Source organism: Spermophilus citellus (genome assembly GCF_964194105.1).
Source record: "Spermophilus citellus genome assembly, chromosome: 5".
Taxonomy (NCBI): Eukaryota; Metazoa; Chordata; class Mammalia; order Rodentia; family Sciuridae; genus Spermophilus; species Spermophilus citellus.
Window position 1 is genome coordinate 86,408,942 of NC_138186.1, and position 20,733 is coordinate 86,429,674.

General features: G+C 35.5%; 1 protein-coding gene across 7 annotated transcripts in view; it reads left to right on the top strand.

The window, feature by feature from the left end:
- MYO6 (myosin VI) overlaps window positions 1-20,733 on the top strand; it is a 156,508-nt gene that overhangs the window by 115,917 nt on the left and 19,858 nt on the right. For all 7 annotated transcript variants that reach the window (XM_081294322.1, XM_081294323.1, XM_081294321.1 and 4 more), the window contains 7 exons: window positions 4,947-5,077; window positions 5,185-5,262; window positions 7,228-7,357; window positions 9,035-9,125; window positions 10,274-10,424; window positions 12,022-12,230; window positions 15,658-15,736. In XM_081294322.1, the coding sequence (XP_081150448.1) occupies window positions 4,947-5,077; window positions 5,185-5,262; window positions 7,228-7,357; window positions 9,035-9,125; window positions 10,274-10,424; window positions 12,022-12,230; window positions 15,658-15,736 (869 nt within the window). The remainder of the gene's footprint in view (window positions 1-4,946; window positions 5,078-5,184; window positions 5,263-7,227; window positions 7,358-9,034; window positions 9,126-10,273; window positions 10,425-12,021; window positions 12,231-15,657; window positions 15,737-20,733) is intronic.

Here is a 20,733-nt window from a genome sequence, read left to right on the forward strand (position 1 = left end):
TGGTCACTTACGTTTCAGGGTCCTTCATTGAAATGAACCCTTTTCAAAGCCTGGTACTGAATTTTATATTCTTTAGTAATTTGTAATTTTGTATTTTGTTCCTGAAAGAACCCTCCCCGAATCACATACACTCCAGGCTTCCCAAATCTGGATCTACCTCTCACTGCCTCTTACAAAACCTTAGCTGTCTAAGTTTGTTCTGCCCTTTCTTCTTGTCTGCTTGGGATTGGGAGACAAGTCAGATTGACACCACTTAAAATTCATGGTCGGGGGGCTGGGGATGTGGCTCAAGCGGTAGCGCGCTCGCCTGGCATGCGGGCGGCCCGGGTTCGATCCTCAGCACCACATAACAACAAAGATGTTGTGTCCACCAAGAACTAAAAAATAAATATTAAAAAATTCTCTCTCTCTCTCTCTCTCTCTCTCTCCTCTCTCACTCTCTCTTAAAAAAAAAAAATTCATGGTCGGTGACCTTTTAGGGCTCTCAAACCTGTCTTATCAAGTTTCCTTGGTTAGCTTGCTCTGTTTCTCTACAGAACAAACTAGTCTGACCAATCCTGTTCTTAAATCTCTGAGCCTCTTCCAGAAGATGGCCTTACCTCTTTGACAAAAAACTTTAAAGCTTCCAAGAACATGCACCTATCTGAATATCCTTCCTTCCTATTAAGAAAGCAGAAATTGGGCTGGGGATGTGGCTCAAGCAATAGTGCGGCCCGGGTTCGATCGTCAGCACCACATACAAACATACAAAGATGTTGTGTCCGCCGAAAACTAAAAAATAAATATTAAAAAATTCTCTCTCTCTCTCTCTTTAAAAAAAAAAAAAAGAAAGCAGAAATTGCCTCTCTTCCTAGTTGAGGCTTACAGTGCTTTGAAATCCATCCCTACTTTCATTGCAAGTAGTCACCTTGCAATACATATAATCAGCACTGAATACATATGCCTATATATTATATGTATTGAACCATTCCCTTTGGACATGGATCTCTCTCATTTCACTGAAGTGTGCTTAAATGTGCTAAAAATCTGATCTATGATTTACATTCCCTTCCATCTACTCCCCATCTTTTTTTCTTACCGTGGATAGTTGTTCCCTTTCCTCTCCCACAAATAGTCTATTCTCAGTTTATGCCCTCAACTCACTCTTTAACCTCAAGAGAGTTCAGCTTTTATCTTGATAAGGTCACCAGTGGTTACCTTCTTAAATCATATGTTCATTTTGCAGTCCTTAGTGGACTTCACAGAATTTGACTCTGACCAGTCTCTTCCACATTTCTTTTTCTTAGCTTCTGAAACAGTGTATGCTCCTATTTTTCTTTGGAATTCTCTGGCCTTTCCCAACTCCTCTACAGGATCATTTTCTTCTACATGGATAGTATTTCTTAATAGTTTTTCAGGATTTGGGTTTATATATTTTTCTACTCATTTTATATCAACTCTTGTCTAGTAGAATTTTCCAGATGATAGAAATATTCTGTATCTGTGTTATTTAATATGGTAGCCCCTAGACACTGGCTATTCAGCATCATAAATGTGGCCAGTAGGACTTATTTAAAGTTTAAATAAATTTAATTTTAATATTTTAAAATTTAAATTGTCACATGTCTAGTGTACCTACAGAGCTTGTGGCTAGTGACTGCCATGTGGGAAAACACAGGTTATATATTTTCTAAGTCTCCCCTAGCACTATTGACATTACTTCCTAAATAATGAGTCCTATTATTCTCTAGTCCAAGCTGTCATCATCTCGTTCCTGGCCTTTTGCCTTAGCTTTGTAAGTATTCTCTTTGTATCTACTCAGTCTCTTCTTCATATGCAACCTGAATTATTACTTTACAACTCAGCTCTGATCATTGTTTTTACTTGCCTAAAATACTGTAATGGCAGTTGGGTGTGGTGGTGTACCCCTGTAATCCCAGCTACTCTGGATACTAATGCAGAAGAATTACAAGTTTGAGGCCAGTCTAGGCAACTTAGACCCTGTTTCAAAATAAAAAATAAAAAGAATTGGGATCGTAGCTCAGTGGTAGAATGCTAGCCTGGGTGAGGTCTGGGTTCAATTCCTTGTACTGCCATTAAAAAACGAAACAGTTTAAAACAAAAACAAAAACAACAACAACAAAACAAATCAAAACTTCCAGTGGCTCCTTTAGCATTAAAGTGAAGAGCAAAAATCCTGGTAGCTTGTGAGGCCTCATACTATCTAGCCTGTGTGTCCTTAGCTCCCTTGTTTCACTTTCTACCCTGCCTCTTCTCTGTGTGCTTCAGCCATACTGACTTTTCTTTCAATCCCTTCAGTACTCTCTTGCAGGATCTGTGCATATGTTCTTCCAGTGTTTGGAACACTCTTGCTACATGCTGCATCTTTTCATCTTTTATGTCTCAACTTGATTGCTACTTTTCTGTGAAAGCCTTTCTTGATATTCCTGTCCTGGAAGGGAGCCTTAGTTCATGGTGCTACAGCTGGTGCCTTTATTTTAGAGTCATAGTTACAAATTTTATGTATACTTGTATAATTATTTTCCCTCCTCCAATCCATAAGCCCATGTTGACAGAAACTCTGTTTTGGCTGATACAAAATCCCTGTTTCCCTGGAATATATTCTTTGTTGAATGAAATGCACAGTCTAGGAAAATTCTAACAAATAGTAGAAAATTAAATAACTCATGTCTACTGAATTCTTGCATATAATACAGATGTATTTTTGTGTTTTGTCTTTTAGGGTGTTGTTATTTAGAATTTAACTTTTTTTCCCCATTTAAATTTCTTTGTAGGATTTGCTTTACATAGTATAATTCATTTATTGCCTAAGTGAGCATCTAGTGTCCTGGAAAGTCAAGCATATTTAGATTTAGCTGTATGTGCTATTAGATTAGCAGAGTATGGATTTACTGATGGGTCAGCAAGGATTCCCCTTTCAGTAAGCAGGATATTTCATATGTTAAGTTGCATTGGCAGTTTAACAGATGAAACCCATTCACGATACTTTGTTTTTTAAAGTACTAATAATAGTATAATTGTATAGTTTTATAATAAGAAAAAGCAAAAAGTAACAATGAGTGGTAGGAATAAAAAATATTTATGAAGCTTTCTAAAATAAAGATATTTAAGATTTGGATTCTATTTTACCTTTTCATTTTTACTGGGTTTTATTTTTTCTGTTTTGAGAATAATTAAGACACCTACTAAAAACTTCTTATCATCCAATATCAGGACAAAGTACAAAAAGGTGAGAGAAAGTAGCTTGTCTTCCTCTGTGAAACTGAAGCTGTGCTGTCCATAGAAAGGGTAGTTCTGAGTATACCAGCCAGCAGTGTATGGAACAGCTGTTTATCAGACTCCCAGATTAAGAGCCAGGTCTTGGGAGTTTTTAGAAGAGTATTGACTTATAGTCATTGATTTCTATTTTTCAGCTCAAAAATTAACTTCAAGTATTAAGAAGTCCATTGTAGGCTTAGTAATTTGTTAAGCTCCATGAAATTCTTAATGAACTTCTGTGAACCAGTTCATAATTTGCAGAGATAAAGCAAGCCTAGAAACTTAAGAGGTGGTAAAATCTGTGGCAATACCAACCAAACCTTGTTTTTATTTCTCCAAGCAGAGCCTAGAACTAAGTCTAGTTCTGGAATTTTTTTTCTTAGAAGAATGATGGTCTTTATATTTCATTAATCACCATATACTTTATGCTTTTTTATTTAGTTATATTTCTTATACTGATCAGATTAAACTTTGCTCTATTCTTTTAAAATTAATGTGTTATATTCCAGCATATAGTTGTAGCATCTTTTAATCAGGAAATACTACAAACAGTGATCTTGTGGATATCTGGATATTCTCCACAAATATCTTCACTTACAAGTATGAAGGGTTGTAGGGTAGGCTCAGAGAAATATAAATTACTGAACCAAAGGGATGGGTGTTTTCTAATTGCCATCCAAGATTGTTGTCTTGATTTACTCTAAGACTGTATGCCTGTGTTATTCTACATAGTCATCAACTCTGAATACTATTGATGTTTTTGTACCTTTGCCAGTCAATAATCTAAAATTGAATATGGTTGCCTAGAAATACTATCTTTCTTATAAGATTGTTTTAAAATAATAATTCACTTAAAATTTTTTAGAGTTTCATTTTTTTTTAACTAAAATTTTTGACCAGCAGAAATTTATTTTGATATAAAGAAGAAAGTAAGGGTCTAACATTATTTTCATTTTCCAAATAGCAAGCCATTTATCATAACACTATTTATTAAATAATCTATTTTTTTCATTGATTTTAGTAGTCCTAGAGACTAAAATTCAGGTCTCATTGTAAACAAAATCTTGGCATTATCGCTAGTCATTGAACTTTTCCCAATGTATTTTACATTTTTCCTAATCCCTAAAAGCTCATATTGCCTCAAGGCTCAGATTCACCACTTCTTAGAATTACACTGGTAACAGATATTGATCTTATAGACTTATCATTCCAATAGATTAGTTTCTCTAAGAGCGTCTGTATATTGAGTAGTGAGCTTTCCTTTCCTTTCCTTTTGCTTTTTTTAAGTACTAGGGAGAATTTGGGACTATATTTGACCACTTTTTGGAGACTCTGTTAGAAATGTTGTTCTAAATTTAACCTCAGATCTTTGAAAGTGGACTTCTACTGGGCTTTGTTTGGTATACTGGGATGTAATGGAGAGATGCCTAGCATAAAAAAAGATATAAAATAGGCTGGAGCTTTGTAGAGAACAGTAGTTTGCCTTTAGTGATATTGGTTTTAGATGGAATTTGACTATAGTAATTTTAGGTGGTAGATAAGTTGAAGTGTATTTGCTATGTAATCTTTCATTGCTGATGATTTCTGTAAATTGTCCTTTCTTAAATATTAATTTTAAAAATTGGTCATTCATGAGTTATTTTGGACTTCTGCACATGACTGGCTGTGATTTGTGTTTATGAATCTAGGTATGGTGTCTGTTTTGGACTTGATGCAGGGGGGTTTCCCATCACGAGCTTCATTTCATGAACTCTACAACATGTATAAAAAATTTATGCCAGAGAAACTTGCAAGATTGGATCCAAGGCTATTTTGTAAGGTACAAATAGTAAATCTGATTTTACATAAATTAAAAGTTTCTTAGTAGTAAACTCTTTTTTATTAAATATTAGTTGGAATTTAACTTTTTTAACTTTAATTTTGTAGGCTCTTTTTAAAGCTTTGGGCTTAAATGAAATCGACTACCAGTTTGGATTAACAAAAGTATTTTTTAGACCTGGCAAGGTAAATATATTTTTCTTTAAAATTTTATCATCATTAATGCAGATAGTTGGAGTTAGTAAACATTTTTAAGTATCAGTGATTCATATTATTCTTGAATTATATGGTTACTAATGGCATGAAAAAATATATAATGTGTGTATATGTACACACATTTTTCCCATTTGTGAGAAATTTGTAATTTAGATATTATAGTACTCTATATAAATTTTACAATTTTATTCAGTATTAGAATCAGAACCTTGTTTAATTGACTTTTTTTTTTTTACTTAAAATAGGGTTAACCAGAAAATTTTAACACTTTACACAAATTGAAAACTTTTCTAAAGCATATTAGTCTTCATTGATTTTGAGATTTTGTAGCACTTTGGAGTCTTCATTGTGGGAATAAATTTTATTAGAATATGGTAGATATATAAATTATAGGAAGTTGCTCTGGAGTTTGTATGGATCTCTGTCAAACTCTAGAATGAATATGCAAATACTTTTGTATATACCATAATTTTGGGGGGCTAACATAATCCTATAGTTTTAACATTCAAATCAGTTGTAGAATGCCTTATAACTAAATGTATTTCATACAGAAATACCTAAATGCTGTTCAAAATCTATTACTAATATGATTTTAACCATTCCTTTATTCTTTAATGTTGATTTAGTAAATTGTATCTTCATAGTTTTAAATACCATCGTTATTATATTTTAAATAGCCAATAATACTAGTTCAGCTTATCAGAATCATTAATAAATAAATGTATTTCAAATATCTTAAGGGTAAATTCATCATAGTAAATCTGATTTTACATTTTTTGAGTATGAGATGAAGTATATGTATATGTTACCATTATATATACTTTCCTGTGAATATTTTTATTTCAGAGAACCCATACCCTTTCCTATGAAAGAAAAAAAAATAAGAGGAAAAAGAATCTATAAATTATAGTTTATGGTTGGCTTAGCTTTAATCATAAATATTTCTCATAAATTCAACTCTTCCATTGTTTCAGAGCTTAAGTAATTATTTAAGAATTAATAACTTTATAAAGAAACTTGTTGGTCTTATTTACCTCTTGAAAAATGAGGATTTGTTGATAGCTTATGGCAAAGATTCAAAGAGAGCTTCAATTCCTTATGTTACCTTTAATTTTTATTATAGCAAATGATTATATTGATGGTTGATGATATTGTGACATCTTAGTATTTTAGTGGGACATTTGATAAAGGAGGAAAGCCATTTTGGAATTTGGTGGTAAATAGTGGAAATAATATATTTTATTTCTTATAACCAAATAAATGTTTTATCTGTGTTATCTCTGTTAGTAGCAATGTCTTATCTTTGTTCAAAATGGGCCTGGGGATTGGGAATGACAGACTAGTTTTGCTGGAACCTGATAAACATAGCTGAATTTTACTTATCAAGCACAGTATGTGGATATCCAAGAATGTGGGTGATTCAGTGGGTGAGATATATTAATCCTTTTTCATTTTTTTCCTCAATAAAACCTTTTTGCTGGGTTGGGGCTGTAGCTCAGTGGCAGAGCACTTGTCTAGCACGTGTGAGGCCCTGGGTTCAATCCTCAGCACCACATAAAAATAAATAAATAAAATAAAGTTATTGTGAAAAAAATTCTAAAAAAAGAAACCAAAAGCCTTTTTGCTAACCCTCTATAGTTATTTAAGATCATCATTTTCTTTTATTATTGAATCTGTTATACCTCCCCCTCCCCACACTCCCCTCCCCCCAAAAAAAAATGATCCTGAAGGAAGGAAGAAAGGAAGAAGAAAGACTTCTTCATAGAAGAAGTCAAGTGTGTTTGGGTTTGCTATCTACTCTAAAAGATGTCTGTGTAATTGGCATGCAGCCATTTTCAGAAAGTTAGATTTTGGATTTGAATTATATTTGTTTTCTCTGTGTGTTTAAACACATTTATCTTTTAATACTGCTGTTATGTTATTTTTACCTTCTAGTTTGCAGAATTTGATCAGATTATGAAGTCTGACCCTGATCACTTAGCAGAGTTGGTTAAGAAAGTCAATCATTGGCTAGTCTGCAGTCGCTGGAAGAAAGTTCAATGGTGTTCCCTGTCGGTCATCAAACGTGAGTATTTTCTTTCATTTCAGGATGTTTTATTACTTTGGAAGTAAGGTGGTTTGTGCATGTTATAAGGCTGTCTCAGAGGTGGATGCTAGGCAAGAGGATCGTGATGTTGGTTCACACTGTGTCCGATTCCTCTGGCAGCACTTTGTATCTAGTGTGTATTAGCATTTGTAGACTTTCTATATTTTATTTTTTTGAATGCATGATTCTTATTTTCCCTATCTGAATTTGTTAAGTAATATTAATTTCATTATGTTCTAAACAGAACAGAAGTTAGTATCTTGATTCATTTTTCTCTTTCTCCCCTCAACCCACAATACCACTCTTCAATCTCTCAGATTTAAACCAGAACTTTTTCTGCCTGTGTGGCATCTCTAATACACACTTCAAAAATTTCAGGATTACAATCATCTCTTCTTTCTTATTCCTGAAATCTTGTCAATCATCAGCTCATACTGATTTATTCTCCAAATACTGTAATTATTTACTTTGTATTCCAGCACTGTAGTGGAGCCTCTTTATCCCACTTGTGTAATAACTTGAGCAGCTCCCAAGCTGGTGTTCCTGGCTTCCCAGAGTCCTCGCTGTATACCCAAAACCAGTAGAGGCAAAGTCTGAATTCTTAGAAGATCTTTCAGGATCCTGTAAAACAGGGTATTGCCTCATCCTTGCATCCTGTTCTACCATTCCCCTGGTCTTTGACGCATTGGACTAAGCTGCTTTTGTCTATGTGCTTCTGCTAGGCCATACTTATCTCTGACCCAAAGCAAGGGTTGGGGCAGAATATTTTTTACTTAGTTGAGGGTCAGTGGCAAAAATCTTTAATTTTGGGGCATTGAGAATTTATAATTTGTTTAAATTTATAATCCCCCCACCAGAGTACTTGAAATACTGCTAGGTACATGAAGAAGATTCATTAAATTATTCCTTATCAATAGAAAAATGAAAATGGAGAGAGACCATTTAAACAAAGATTATTACTGAAATCTTTTGTTAGAAAATTATGAATATGGATAAAAAGACAACTATAATAAAGAAAAAGATAATAGAACCTCTTTTCCTCATCATTTTCAAGTAAAATACAAGCATATTTGTTATGGTAGTTCAGTGCTTTTATCTGTATGTTGATTATGATGGAGAGTACGTTATATTACAGTGACCTGTGCTATTCTATATATTTGTGGATTTAGTTGTACAGATTTCCTGAGGTCAGTAAACAGATAAGGATCTTTGCAGAATTTGAACAGGGATGCTCTGAAAAAAATGTTTCAAGGTGACATTATGTTAGGAAATTGTAAGTACCCAAAGTTAAAAAGATTTCTTTACTATAGGCTTCTCAGAGGCCTCATCCAATATGTTGATTGTGAATTTCCAAAGTGTTATAATAGTGTAAGTATCTTCTAAACTAATTCACAGGTAAATTCTTTTCTAAGGATATACCTGTTCATATTTCTTAGAATAGCATAAAAAGGAAATAATGCATTTCAAGCGCAAATCCAGCCACGTACATGATGTACTTTTTATTTTTAAGAAGTGTAACAAATTAAAGAAATGTTAATAAGCATTCAGATTTATATTTCTTGACAACTACTTTTTAAAAATGAGTGCTGATTTAAAAATATTTAAATTTATGTAATTTAAATGAAATAATATCATTTACTTTATACTTTCACACAGTGAAAAACAAAATAAAATATCGAGCTGAAGCTTGCATTAAAATGCAGAAAACTGTTCGGATGTGGCTTTGCAAAAGGAGACACAAACCTCGGTAAGATGAATGGTGCCTAAGGAACCCTACAAAACCTAACTATCCTAATGTAAAACAGCAATAAATGCTGAATAAAAAACAGTTTGGATCTCATGCTTTTTGTAAAATGATATGTTAGTCTATTATTTATAATATTTATTTGAAATTAACTAATTTATTCATTACTTGCCTCATCCTACATAAGGATTTGAAATGGCTTACAAAAATGCAAGCATTGTCCATGAGATGGGAGGGAAAGGGAGAGAAAAGGTAAATTGCATGGAAATGAAGGGAGACCCTCATTGCTATACAAAATTACATATAAGAGGTTGTGAGGGGAATGGGAAAATTAACAAGGAGAGCAATGAATTACAGTAGATGGGGTAGAGAGAGAAGATGGGAGGGGAGGGGAGGGGGGATAGTAGAGGATAGGAAAGGTATCAGAATACAACAGTTACTAATAGGGCATTATGTAAAATTGTGGATGTGTAACCAACGTGATTCTGCAATCTGCATTTGGGGTAAAATTGGGAGTTCATAACCCACTTCAATCTAATGTATGAAATATGATATGTCAAGAGCTTTGTAATGTTGTGAACAACCAATAAAAAAAAAATTTAAAAAAATGCAAGCATTGTAAAAGATTGAAATAAATAGTTGAAAGAAACTGTTTTGGTTATTTAAGGGATTTGAATTTCTTGATAATGTCAAGTTGACATTGGTTTAAAAAATATCTCTTTGCTATTTTGACTATAATCCTTTCAAGATTATCCATAAGAATTATATTGTTTCACTGTAAATTTGGTTTTTATTTCATATTTAAACTTTTCATTACTAATTTAGACTTCTTAACCTTGGAGTTCTGAATGACTATTGATTCATCATACCTTTTTAAAGTGATTCTAAGATGACTTCTTCAAGTTCTATTATTTGAATTTTCTCTCAGCTGATAGAAAACCTCAATTGTATTGAAAGGCATCATTGTCATTCACAGCCATATTTCATTTTCCCCCTCAATAAGAGATCTAAGAAAGAGAATACTAAGAAAAATTGAAAACACAAGTGAAATCTCCAGTTTGGCAATGTATTTTTAGCTTTTTATTAATGAAAAATTTTCTTATAGCATTAAATGGTAATGTTAATTGACTGATGAAATATTCTCTCTACAGCATTGATGGCTTGATTAAGGTGGGCACACTGAAAAAACGACTTGATAAGTTTAATGAAGTAGTAAATGCATTGAAAGATGGAAAACCACAGGTGAATAAACAGATCAAAGATCTTGAAATTTCCATTGATGCTTTGATGGCCAAAATTAAGGTATGTAATTTTAGCCCAAATGACTTTGGCTTTTATGTAGTTTAATGCCCTTTGCTATTGGTATTGAAATCATATAGAAAAATGTCCTTATTTTTCCAGTGTTCAAAATGTTGACAAATGGATGTTCATTATGTTGTTCTTTCTTCTTCTGTGTTTGAAAAGTTTCATAGCAGAAAGATAAAAAGGAATGGTTTTTATGCAGTTTCATTTGTTGTTAGGAAAATATCCCCCCCACCAAGAGTAACTAAAATATAATCCTTTGATGTTAAACTTTTGCATAGTCATGATTCATAGAGGACTAATGCTGTTTAGTTTGATGATAGCGTTGGGATAGAAATGAGGGCCTCATATCTGCTCAGCAGGTGCTCTGTCACTGAGCTATATCCCAAGGCCTCCTTGAGACTGATTATTAAAGTATAAAAGTAATATAATATCATTGGAAATTTAAAGAAAGAGTCAAAAAACACCTTTATAGCCCGTTGCTAGCACAATCGCTAGTACACTATTATATATTTCCCTCAGAATCTTATTTTATTATGCATACATTTTTATTTTGTTCTTTATATACATTCAGTTTTTAAAATCGCTGTCATTATGTCATATACTTTTTCATTATTAATACCTTATCTTCATAGAGACTATAATATAATGGACTGTTATAAAAGTGGTCATAGCCATTTCTGCTTTGATTTTGTAGGAAAAGATGGGGAAGCTTTTGTTTGATTTTTCACTTATATGATTACTACTGGGATTTAAATTTTTCTTTTTTGTATCTAGTGAATCTTTTCCTTAATTACATTGTAAGGTTTTGCTGTTTTTCTCAGCTAGTTTCATAGGTCAGTATATATATGCATATTATAAATTCCTTAAAGTAAGCCTTTTGTCATATTTTATGTATAAGATATATATTTTACAATGGTAAATCTTTGAGGTAAAAAGGATGAAAATGATCAAGAGAAGAATGAAAACACTGTTGATGGACTTGGCTGATTTTACAGATTTGTCAAGGGCCATCTCTGTTTATGGGGTATCAGTATCAATTAAAATTAACTCAGCCACATTTTTTGAAGGCTAACATAGGAAAATTACCCAACAATTTTAGATGTGAGAGTAATTTCTTAAATATTCCTTAGGTACTGTTGGAACAATATTATTACAGAGAGTATACTTTGGCTAAATGAATTACTCATTCCTTCCATAAAAAAATAATTTTTAAGTACAATTATATTGCTTTACTCAGAGTTCACCTACTGTCGGTGACTTAGTTGCTGGTATTAAATAGAATCAAATGTTTGGGGACAGATATGACTTTTTAAGAACAGTGTTTCAATATTATTTAATGTATAAACATTACAGCAAAGATATGGGCTTATCAGCTTTCCCATTTCTTTGTTGTTGTTTGCTTGTTCTTTTTTTTCCCATTTGTGTATGTATTGGAGTAGTTTTTTTTTTTTTTTAATTGTGAAAACCATAACTTTAAATTTATTATCTTAACCACACATAAGTGCTCAGGTCAGTAGTGTTGAGCATACTCACATTATTGTGTAACAGAAGAGATCACTTTTCTAAATACATGTTTATTATTTTGTTTTTTAAGTCCACTATGATGACCAGGGAACAAATACATAAAGAGTATGATGCCCTACTTAAAAGTTCAGAGGAGCTTCTCAGTGCGTTACAGAAGAAAAAACAGCAGCAGGAGGAAGCAGAAAGGCTGAGGCGTATACAAGAAGAAATGGAAAAAGAGAGAAAAAGACGTGAAGAAGATGAACAGCGTCGAAGGAAGGAAGAGGAGGAAAGGCGAATGTAGGGCATTTATATTGTTTTGCATTAGAAACTGAATTGAAGAGTGAATTCTTGGCAATTTAGACAATGGTTAATGACTATTTCTAAAGCCATATTCTTAATTTAATGAACTAGTTTTAGAATAAATTTGTAATTTGAAAAAATAAGCTTTTATAATAGTTGCATAAAATTATTTTAACTACATGGAGAATCTTTAACACACAAATTCCAAATATGAAATACTTTAAAGTCTGATGCTTTTTGGGTGGCATGTTGGTGCTCAAATTGCAAAATTTTAAATTAAAACATTAATTATACATATTAGTGGAATTCGCTGATATTTCCCTATGTCATACTGTGTGCATTTATCAGGTACATCCACGCTTCTTCTGACCCTTCTCACCCTTCAGGTATCATTCTCAGTCTCTAGTAATCATGATTTTATTTTCAGTTTGACTTGTTATTTGTTTTTTAGTTTTCACGTATGAGAGAGAACATGTGATATGTGATACTTTTCTTTTATTTAATAATGATATTCTCTAGTTCCATCCATTTGACTACATTGACAGGATTTCATTCTTTATGGCTGAATAATACTCCATTGTGTATATATACTGTATTTTTTAAACCCATTCATCTGCTGATAGGCACCCAGGCTGATTCTACATCTTAGTTATTGTGAATAGTGCCCCAGTAAATATGGGCATTAAGGAATCTTTTTACGTATGCTGACTTAATTTCCTTTTGATATGTATCCAAGAGTGGGACAGCTGAATCACATGGTAGCTGTTTTTAGTTTTTTGAGGCATCTCTCTATAGTTTTCCTTAGAGACTGTACATATTTAAATTCCCACCAATAGTATGTAAGGGTTTATTTTTCTTCACATCCTCACCAGCATTTGTTATTATTTTTTGATAATAGTCATTCTAACAGGTGAGATCATATCTCATTGTAGTTTTGATTTGCATTTCCCTGATGGCTGGCTGATAACTTTGGACATTTTTTCATGTATTTATTGACCATTTGTATTTCTTCTTTTGAGAAGTGTCTGCTCAGATCATTTGCCCATTTATTAATTGCATTAACTTCTTCTTTTTAAGTATTTTGAGTTCTTTATATTTTCTGGTGATAACTCTGTCAGATGAGTAGCTGATAAATACATTATCCCCTTCAGTTGATCATCTCTTTACTATGTTGATTGTTTCCTTTGCTGTTTATTTTGATGTCATTTCATTTGTCTATTCTTGCTTTTGTCTGAACTTTTGGAGTCCCATACAGAAAATCATTGCCTATACCTATATTTTGAAGTATTTCCCCTGTTTTCTTCCAGTAATTTCAGGTCTTACATTAAGATCTTTGATTCATTTTGAGTTAGTTCTTTTTAGAGTGAGAGAGGAATCAAGTGTCAATCTTCTGCATGTGGATACCCAGTTTTCTCACTCTTGATCATGTTTTTGGCACGTTTGTCAATAATCAGATGGCTGTAGCTGCATGGTTTTATTTCTGTGTTCTCTATTCTATTTCATTGGTCTCTGTTTTTATGCAAGTACCATGCTGTTTTTGTTGCTGTGGCTCTGTAGTATGTTTTAAAACCATACTACAGTATTTCTACTCAGGATTGCTGTGCTTATTCTGGGTCTTTTGTTCTTCCATGTGAATTTTAGGATTGTTTTTTTCTAGTTCTGTGAAGAATGCCATTGGAGTTTTAGTGTAGATTGCACTGAATCTGCATAGTATGGGCATTTAAAAAAATTTAGTTGTAGATGGACACAGTATTTTTATTTTATTTATTTTTTTGTGGTGCTGAGGATTGAACCCAATGTCTTACACATACTAGGCAAGCACTCCAACACTGAGCCACAGTCTCAGCCCCAGTATGCACATTTTAACTATATTAATTTTTTCAGTCCATGAATAAGGAAGTCATTCCAACATTTAAAATTTTTTTTAGTTGTAGTTGGACACAATACCTTTATTTTTTAAATTTGTTTTTATGTGATGCTGAGGATCGAATCCAGCACCTCACACATGCTAGGCGAGTGCTCTATCACTGAGCCAGAACCCTAGCCCTGTTCCAATTTTTAGTGTCTTCTTCAATCTTTCTTTAATGTTTTGTGATTTTCCTCATATAGGTCTCTCACTTTCTTTGCTAAATTTATTCTTAAGTAATTTGTGTGCGCGCGCACATGTTTGTGTGCATGGTGTATCAGGCTTTTCTATGTCTTCCCTCTAAACAAATTCATTATTGATGTATAGAAAAGTTACTAATTTTGTATATATTACATGTTTTAGATATGTTACATGTTTTATATGCTTCTACTTTACCGATTTTATCAGTTCTAATAGTCTTCAGTGGAGTCTTTAGTTTTTTTATATATTGAGTCATATCAACTACTTAGAGGATTTATCTAACTTCACCTCTTCTATTTGTATGCCTTTTATTTTCATTCTCTTGTTTAATAGCTCTAGTTGGAACTTCTAGCAGTAGTATATTGAGTAAGAGTGGTAAAAGTAGACACCCTTGCCTTGTTCCTGATCTAAGAAGGAATGCTTTCAGGTTTTCCCTCCACTCCCCGCGCCCCATTCATGGTGTTGGTTATGGGCTTGTCATATACAGCCTGATTTTCAGATTAGGGATGCTCAACTGGTAAAGCTTTTGAAAATATTCCCAATCCAGCTGGGCTCGGTGGTTCATGCCTATAATCCCAGCTGCTTGAGGCTGATGCAGGAGGTCAAGTTCAAGGCCAGCCTCAGCAACTTAATGAGACTGTGTCACAAAATAAAGAATAAAAAGGGGTGGAGATATAGCACAGTTATAGGGGACTGCTGGGTTCAGTTCCCTATACTGGAGAAGAAAGAAAGAGGGGTAAGGTGGAAGGGAGTGAGGGATGGATGAAGGAAGGAAATATTTCAAAATTAAAATAGAAAATCAAAATCTGAACCACTCCTCTCCCACTATTTTGGACAAGGGATACTTGAACTGGGTAATCTTGAGTTTTGGTTAGACTTTTACCCTTGAGGATTTCTTAACTACTTCTTAAAGCTATGGCTTGTATTTCATTTTATAAGATAGAAAAAGGTACTTCTATTTTTTTGCAGTTTTAAAATTGATAGCGTTTTGGAAAATTGGAATTACAGAATAAACAGAAGAAATATGGGTTGTTTGGTTTGAAAAGGGGATAGAAAGAATTATGCATAATTAGGACCTTACAGTTAGGCCTTGTAACCAAGTCAATTTAGAGGTGTTATAGGTTATAGAATATAATTGTATTTGTTTTATTTACATATTGCTGGCAGTATAAATTTTATTAAAAATAAGTTGAGAATGTATGTGGCCAATAGGTTGGGTTCCTATTCTGTTATCTTTATTTATTAATAGTTAATTTGCCTTCTGAAGAATTCCTTATTTTCTGTTAAATTTTTGAAGAGTTTTTTATTTCTTATTAGGAAACTTGAGATGGAAGCAAAGAGAAAACAAGAAGAAGAAGAGAGAAAGAAAAGGGAAGATGATGAAAAACGTATTCAGGTATATACTTACTGACTGAATTTCTATCAAGGTAGAATGTACAAAGTTATAGAAGAAGTAAAAATAAGATCTTGATTTGGTAGTAAGCCATCACTAGTTTATCTTACAGGCCAAAGACAGTTCTGAAGGAATTATGGAGCTGGGGAAATGAGTTCAAATCCAGGCTCTGTCACTGACAGAAATTATGTCATCATATACTTCACAAATAGTGACTGTGGGCCACAGTGTCTCTTTAGAATGTGGATGAGTCATAGTTGGGAACATTGAGAAAGTTATAGATGTTAAAGCATTTAGAACATATTATATTTCTATTACACCTAGGGAATGTCACTGAACATTCACTTACGTTATAATTTTATGTATAAAAACTTTGTAGATATGGGTATTAATAGGTTAGATATTCTCTCTGTCCCACCATATTTAAAAAGTTTCATGTCTGAAAATAATTGATAATGTAATTGAATTTCTGTTTTTCTGGGCTTTCATAATATTTACTTAAGCATAACCTGCACTTTAAATTCTGATATCTTCAGTGTAGGTACTGGTGTTAATTCACCAGCTGGGATACTCGGACTGTGATGTTTGGGATATTCGGACTGTAGTTTTAGAATGGTGGAACTCTAGTTCTTCTGCCTTCTGTTGGCTTTGGGAAAGTGAAGTATTAATGATAATATAGGAAAAAAATAAGACTTTAGAGATTTGTGGTTAAATAATATATATCCATTAATATATATATATATATTATATAAGTTATATTATATTAATATGTAATATATAAATATATGTTAAATATGTATAGTATACATAGTAATGAATAATTATATATGTATAATTTTTATTTTATTTATTTTTTTATATATTTTTTATTGGTTGTTCAAAACCTTACAAAGCTCTTGACACATCATATTTCATGCATTAGCTACAAGTGAGTTATGAACTCCCATTATTACCCCAAATACAGATTGCAAAATCACATCGGTTACACATCCACATTTTTACATAATGCGATATTAGTAACTGTTGTATTCTGCTACCTTTCCTATCCTCTACTATCCCCCCTCCCCTCCCCTCCCATCTTCTCTCTCTATCCCATCTACTGTAATTCATTTCTCTCCTTGTTTATTTTCCAATTCCCCTCACAACCTCTTATATGTAATTTTGTATAACAGTAAGGGTCTCTCTCCATTTCCAGGCAATTACCCTTTACTCTCCCTTCCCCTCCCACCTCATGTCTCTGCTTAATGTTAATCTTTTCTTCCTGCTCTTCCTCCCTTCTCTATTCTTAGTTGCTCTCATTATATCAAAGAAGACATTTGGTATTTGTTTTTTAGGGATTGGCTAGCTTCACTAAGCATAATCTGCTCTAGTGCCATCCATTTCCCTGCGAATTCCATGATTTTGTCATTTTTTTAGTGCTGCGTAATACTCCATGGTGTATAGATGCCACATTTTTTTAATCCATTCATCCATTGAAGGGCATCTGGGTTGGTTCCACAGTCTAGCTATTGTGAATTGTGCTACTATGTCCAGTGGTGAGAGAGGTGTGTTGAAGTCTCCCATGATTATTGTATGGTGGTCTATTAGACTCTTGAACTTGAGAAGAGTTTGTTTGATGAACATAGCTGCACCATTGTTTGGGGCATATATATTTATGATTGTTATGTCTTGTTGGTGTATGGTTCCCTTGAGCAGTATGTGGTGTCCCTCTTTATCCCTTTTGATCAACTTTGGCTTGAAATCTATTTTATTTGATATGAGTATGGACACTCCTGCTTGTTTCCGAAGTCCATATGAGTGATATGATTTTTCCCAACCTTTCACCTTCAGTCTATGTATGTCTTTTTCTATCAAATGCGTCTCCTGTAGGCAGCATATTGTTGGGTCATGTTTTGTGATCCATTCTACTAGCCTGTGTCTCTTAATTGGTGAGTTTAAGCCATTAACATTTAGGGTTATTATTGAGATATGGGTTATCCTTCCAGCCATATTTGTTTATTTATGTTTCTGAATATGGTTTGTTTTCCTCTTTGATTATTTTCCCCCCCTTTACTGTCCTACCTCCCACTGTTGGTTTTCATTGTTATTTTCCATTTCCTCTTCTTGTAATGTTTTGCTGAGGATTTTTTGGAGAGATGGTTTTCTAGCTGCAAATTCTTTTAACTTTTGTTTATCGTGGAAGGTTTTAATTTCATCTTCCATCTTGAAGCTCAATTTTGCTGGATACACGATTCTTGGTTGGAACCCATTTTATTTCAGCGTTTGAAATATGTTATTCCAGGATCTTCTAGCTTTCAAAGTCTGTGTTGAGAGATCAGCTGTTATCCTGATTGGTTTACCCCTAAATGTAATCTGTTTCCTTTCTCTTGTAGCTTTTAAAATTCTCTCCTTATTCTGTATGTTGGGCATCTTCATTATAATGTGTCTAGGTGTGGATCTCTTATGATTTTGCACATTCGGCGTCCTGTAGGCTTCTAGGATTTGGGATTCTGTCTCATTCTTCAAGTCTGGGAAGTTTTCTCGTATTATTTCATTGAATAGATTGTTTATTCCTTTGGTATGGACCTCCATGCCTTCCTGTATCCCAATGACTCTTAAGTTTGGTCTCTTTATGTTATCCCATATGTCTTGGATGTTCTGCTCATGGTTTCTTATCTGTCTTGCTGAGCTGTCTATGTTCTTTTCAAGTTGAAATACTTTGTCTTCATTGTCTGATGTTCTATCTTCTAAGTGTTCTACTCTGTTGGTAGTATTGTCAATTGAGTTTTTAAGTTGGTTTATTGCTTCCTGCCTTTCTAGGATTTCTGTTTGTTTTTTATAACTTCTATCTCCCTGTATAGTTGATCTTTTGCTTCCTGGATTTGTTTGTGTATTTCATTGTTGAAGAGATCTTTCATTGTCTGATTTTGCTGTCTAATGTCTTCCTTGAGACTCCAGATCATCTGAAGCATGTATCTCCTGAATTCTTTATCTGACATTCCATCTGCTGCAGAAATTACCTCTTCTAACATTGAGTTGACCTGCATTGCTTGTGGTCCTTTCTTTCCTTGTCTCTTCATACTGTTCACGTTTCTTTCTGCTTACTGAGACTGTTGTGTTGTTGAATTTTCCCCCTATATATTTGTATTACTCTTGTATAGTTGCAAAGTCTCCTGCGCAGGCGCGGGCAGGGGCTCTGCTCCTCCTCCAATTGGGGCGCTGTGCCTACCACATCGGCAGGCCGCTGGGCCTGTTCTGCTGGTTGGTAGCAGGTGCGCCTACCTTGCAGGTGCGTGGGGCGGCTCTGCCACTCCCAGGTTGCTGGGCCTGACCTGCTGGTGGGTTGCAGGTCCGGCTACCTTGCAGGCGCGGGGGAAGGGCGCACACCTATTTGTATTTAGACAGTTACGCGAAATGGAGGACGTAATGCTTGGGATGAAAGTTGGGGGGAAGGGGAAGGTGAGTGCTCTTGAAAAGAAAGAAGGAGAGGGAGATAGATAGCATAGAGGAGAATGGAAAGAGCCGTAAAACTTGGAAGGGGAGAGAGAGAGGGCAAAGGGAGAGAAAAAGTTAAAATGAAATAGGAAATAAAATTAGGTCTTAGAGATCCATTTTCTTCTCTTCCCGTAGGCAAAGCTGTGCCCTCCGGGCTGAGTTTTGCCCTCAATGTGTCAACAGCAATCCCTGTAAGGCGGTTCCTGGGAGTCTCTCAATCCTGTTGGTCCAGAGCCGTTTCACTTCTACGGCCCCTCCTCCCCTTCCTCCTGCCAGCCAGCCAGGTCCTGCTCACCCGAGGCAGTTCACCAAGGATTTGGTTACACTTTCAGCCCCACCGAGTGCTCTATTTCCCTAACTACTGAGCACTCTCGTTGTCATTCATCTAAGCCCCAGTGCTGTGGAGCTGTAGTCTGGGAGTCAATTGTTTGATTTTTCCGTACCCCTTTGGTGGGCACACCTTCGGAATCTGGCAGCTAAGACCATTGGTGTCGCTGCTGGTGGTAATAGGAGTTGGGGGTCTAGGATCCCCTCTACTTCCCTCAGCCCCTACAGTCACAACCACTCTGCTGGCGGTAGGAGGAGTTGGGGGTCTGGAGTGTCCTCTGTTTCCCTCCGCCCCTACCATCACACCCTCTCAGTTCGCGGTTGGGGGATTTGGGGGTGGGGAGTCTTCTCTGCTTCCCTCTGCCCCTACAGTCACGCCCTCATCACTGGCAGTAGGGGGAGTTGGGGGTCGAGAGTCCTTTGGCCCTTAGGGTCACGCCCACGGAGAGATTTTGAAGTTTCCTGGTTGTTTGTATCTGATGTGGGTGGGAGTCACACACCTGCTAAAGTAGATTCCGCTGGGAAGGAGTCTCTTTGGCCGAACTTTGGTGACTTCCCCTCTCTGCTATGGCGGGCCCCTGGCTCCTTGCTGGAGTGTCCGAAGGGAGGGGTGGAACTGGCTTGTCTCTGGTCTGACACAATCTCTGGTTTTAGTTCCCAGTTCGCTATTTTGTAAAGGGTTGGTTAGATTCCCTTCATGCTGTCTGGGGGGGGGGAGCCGTTCGCCGGGTGGGCGGGGCTATCTGCTGTGCCAGGCGTGGACACTTCTCGCTGCGCTGGGCTGCTGGTAGAGCCGGGCAGCTGCGGCCACGTGGCTAAGATCCGGGCGGGTGGAGTGGCTGTTCGCTGAGCGAGAGCGGGGCCTCTCAGGACGGTGAGGTGGCGGGCGCCGTCTGCGGGTTCGGGCGGGCCGCGCAGCTCGGGGCCTCCGGCCACTTTCTGAAGCGGCTGGTGGCTGCGGGGCTGGACCTCTGTGCCCGCGTGGCCAGCCAAGATCCACTTGTCTGGGACAAATTGATACTTCTAATAAACCTACCAATTCCCGGCAGGTCCCCTCTTCAAGGAATTTTGCTAGAAGTTCCTCAGTTGGTAGACTGCCGCTGTTCCAAAGGGTCTTTCTGATCCCGTTAATGTGGAGACATTGGAATCGCTGCTTTCTCGCCGGCGGCCATGTTGGATCCTCCTAGACTCTTTTCAAG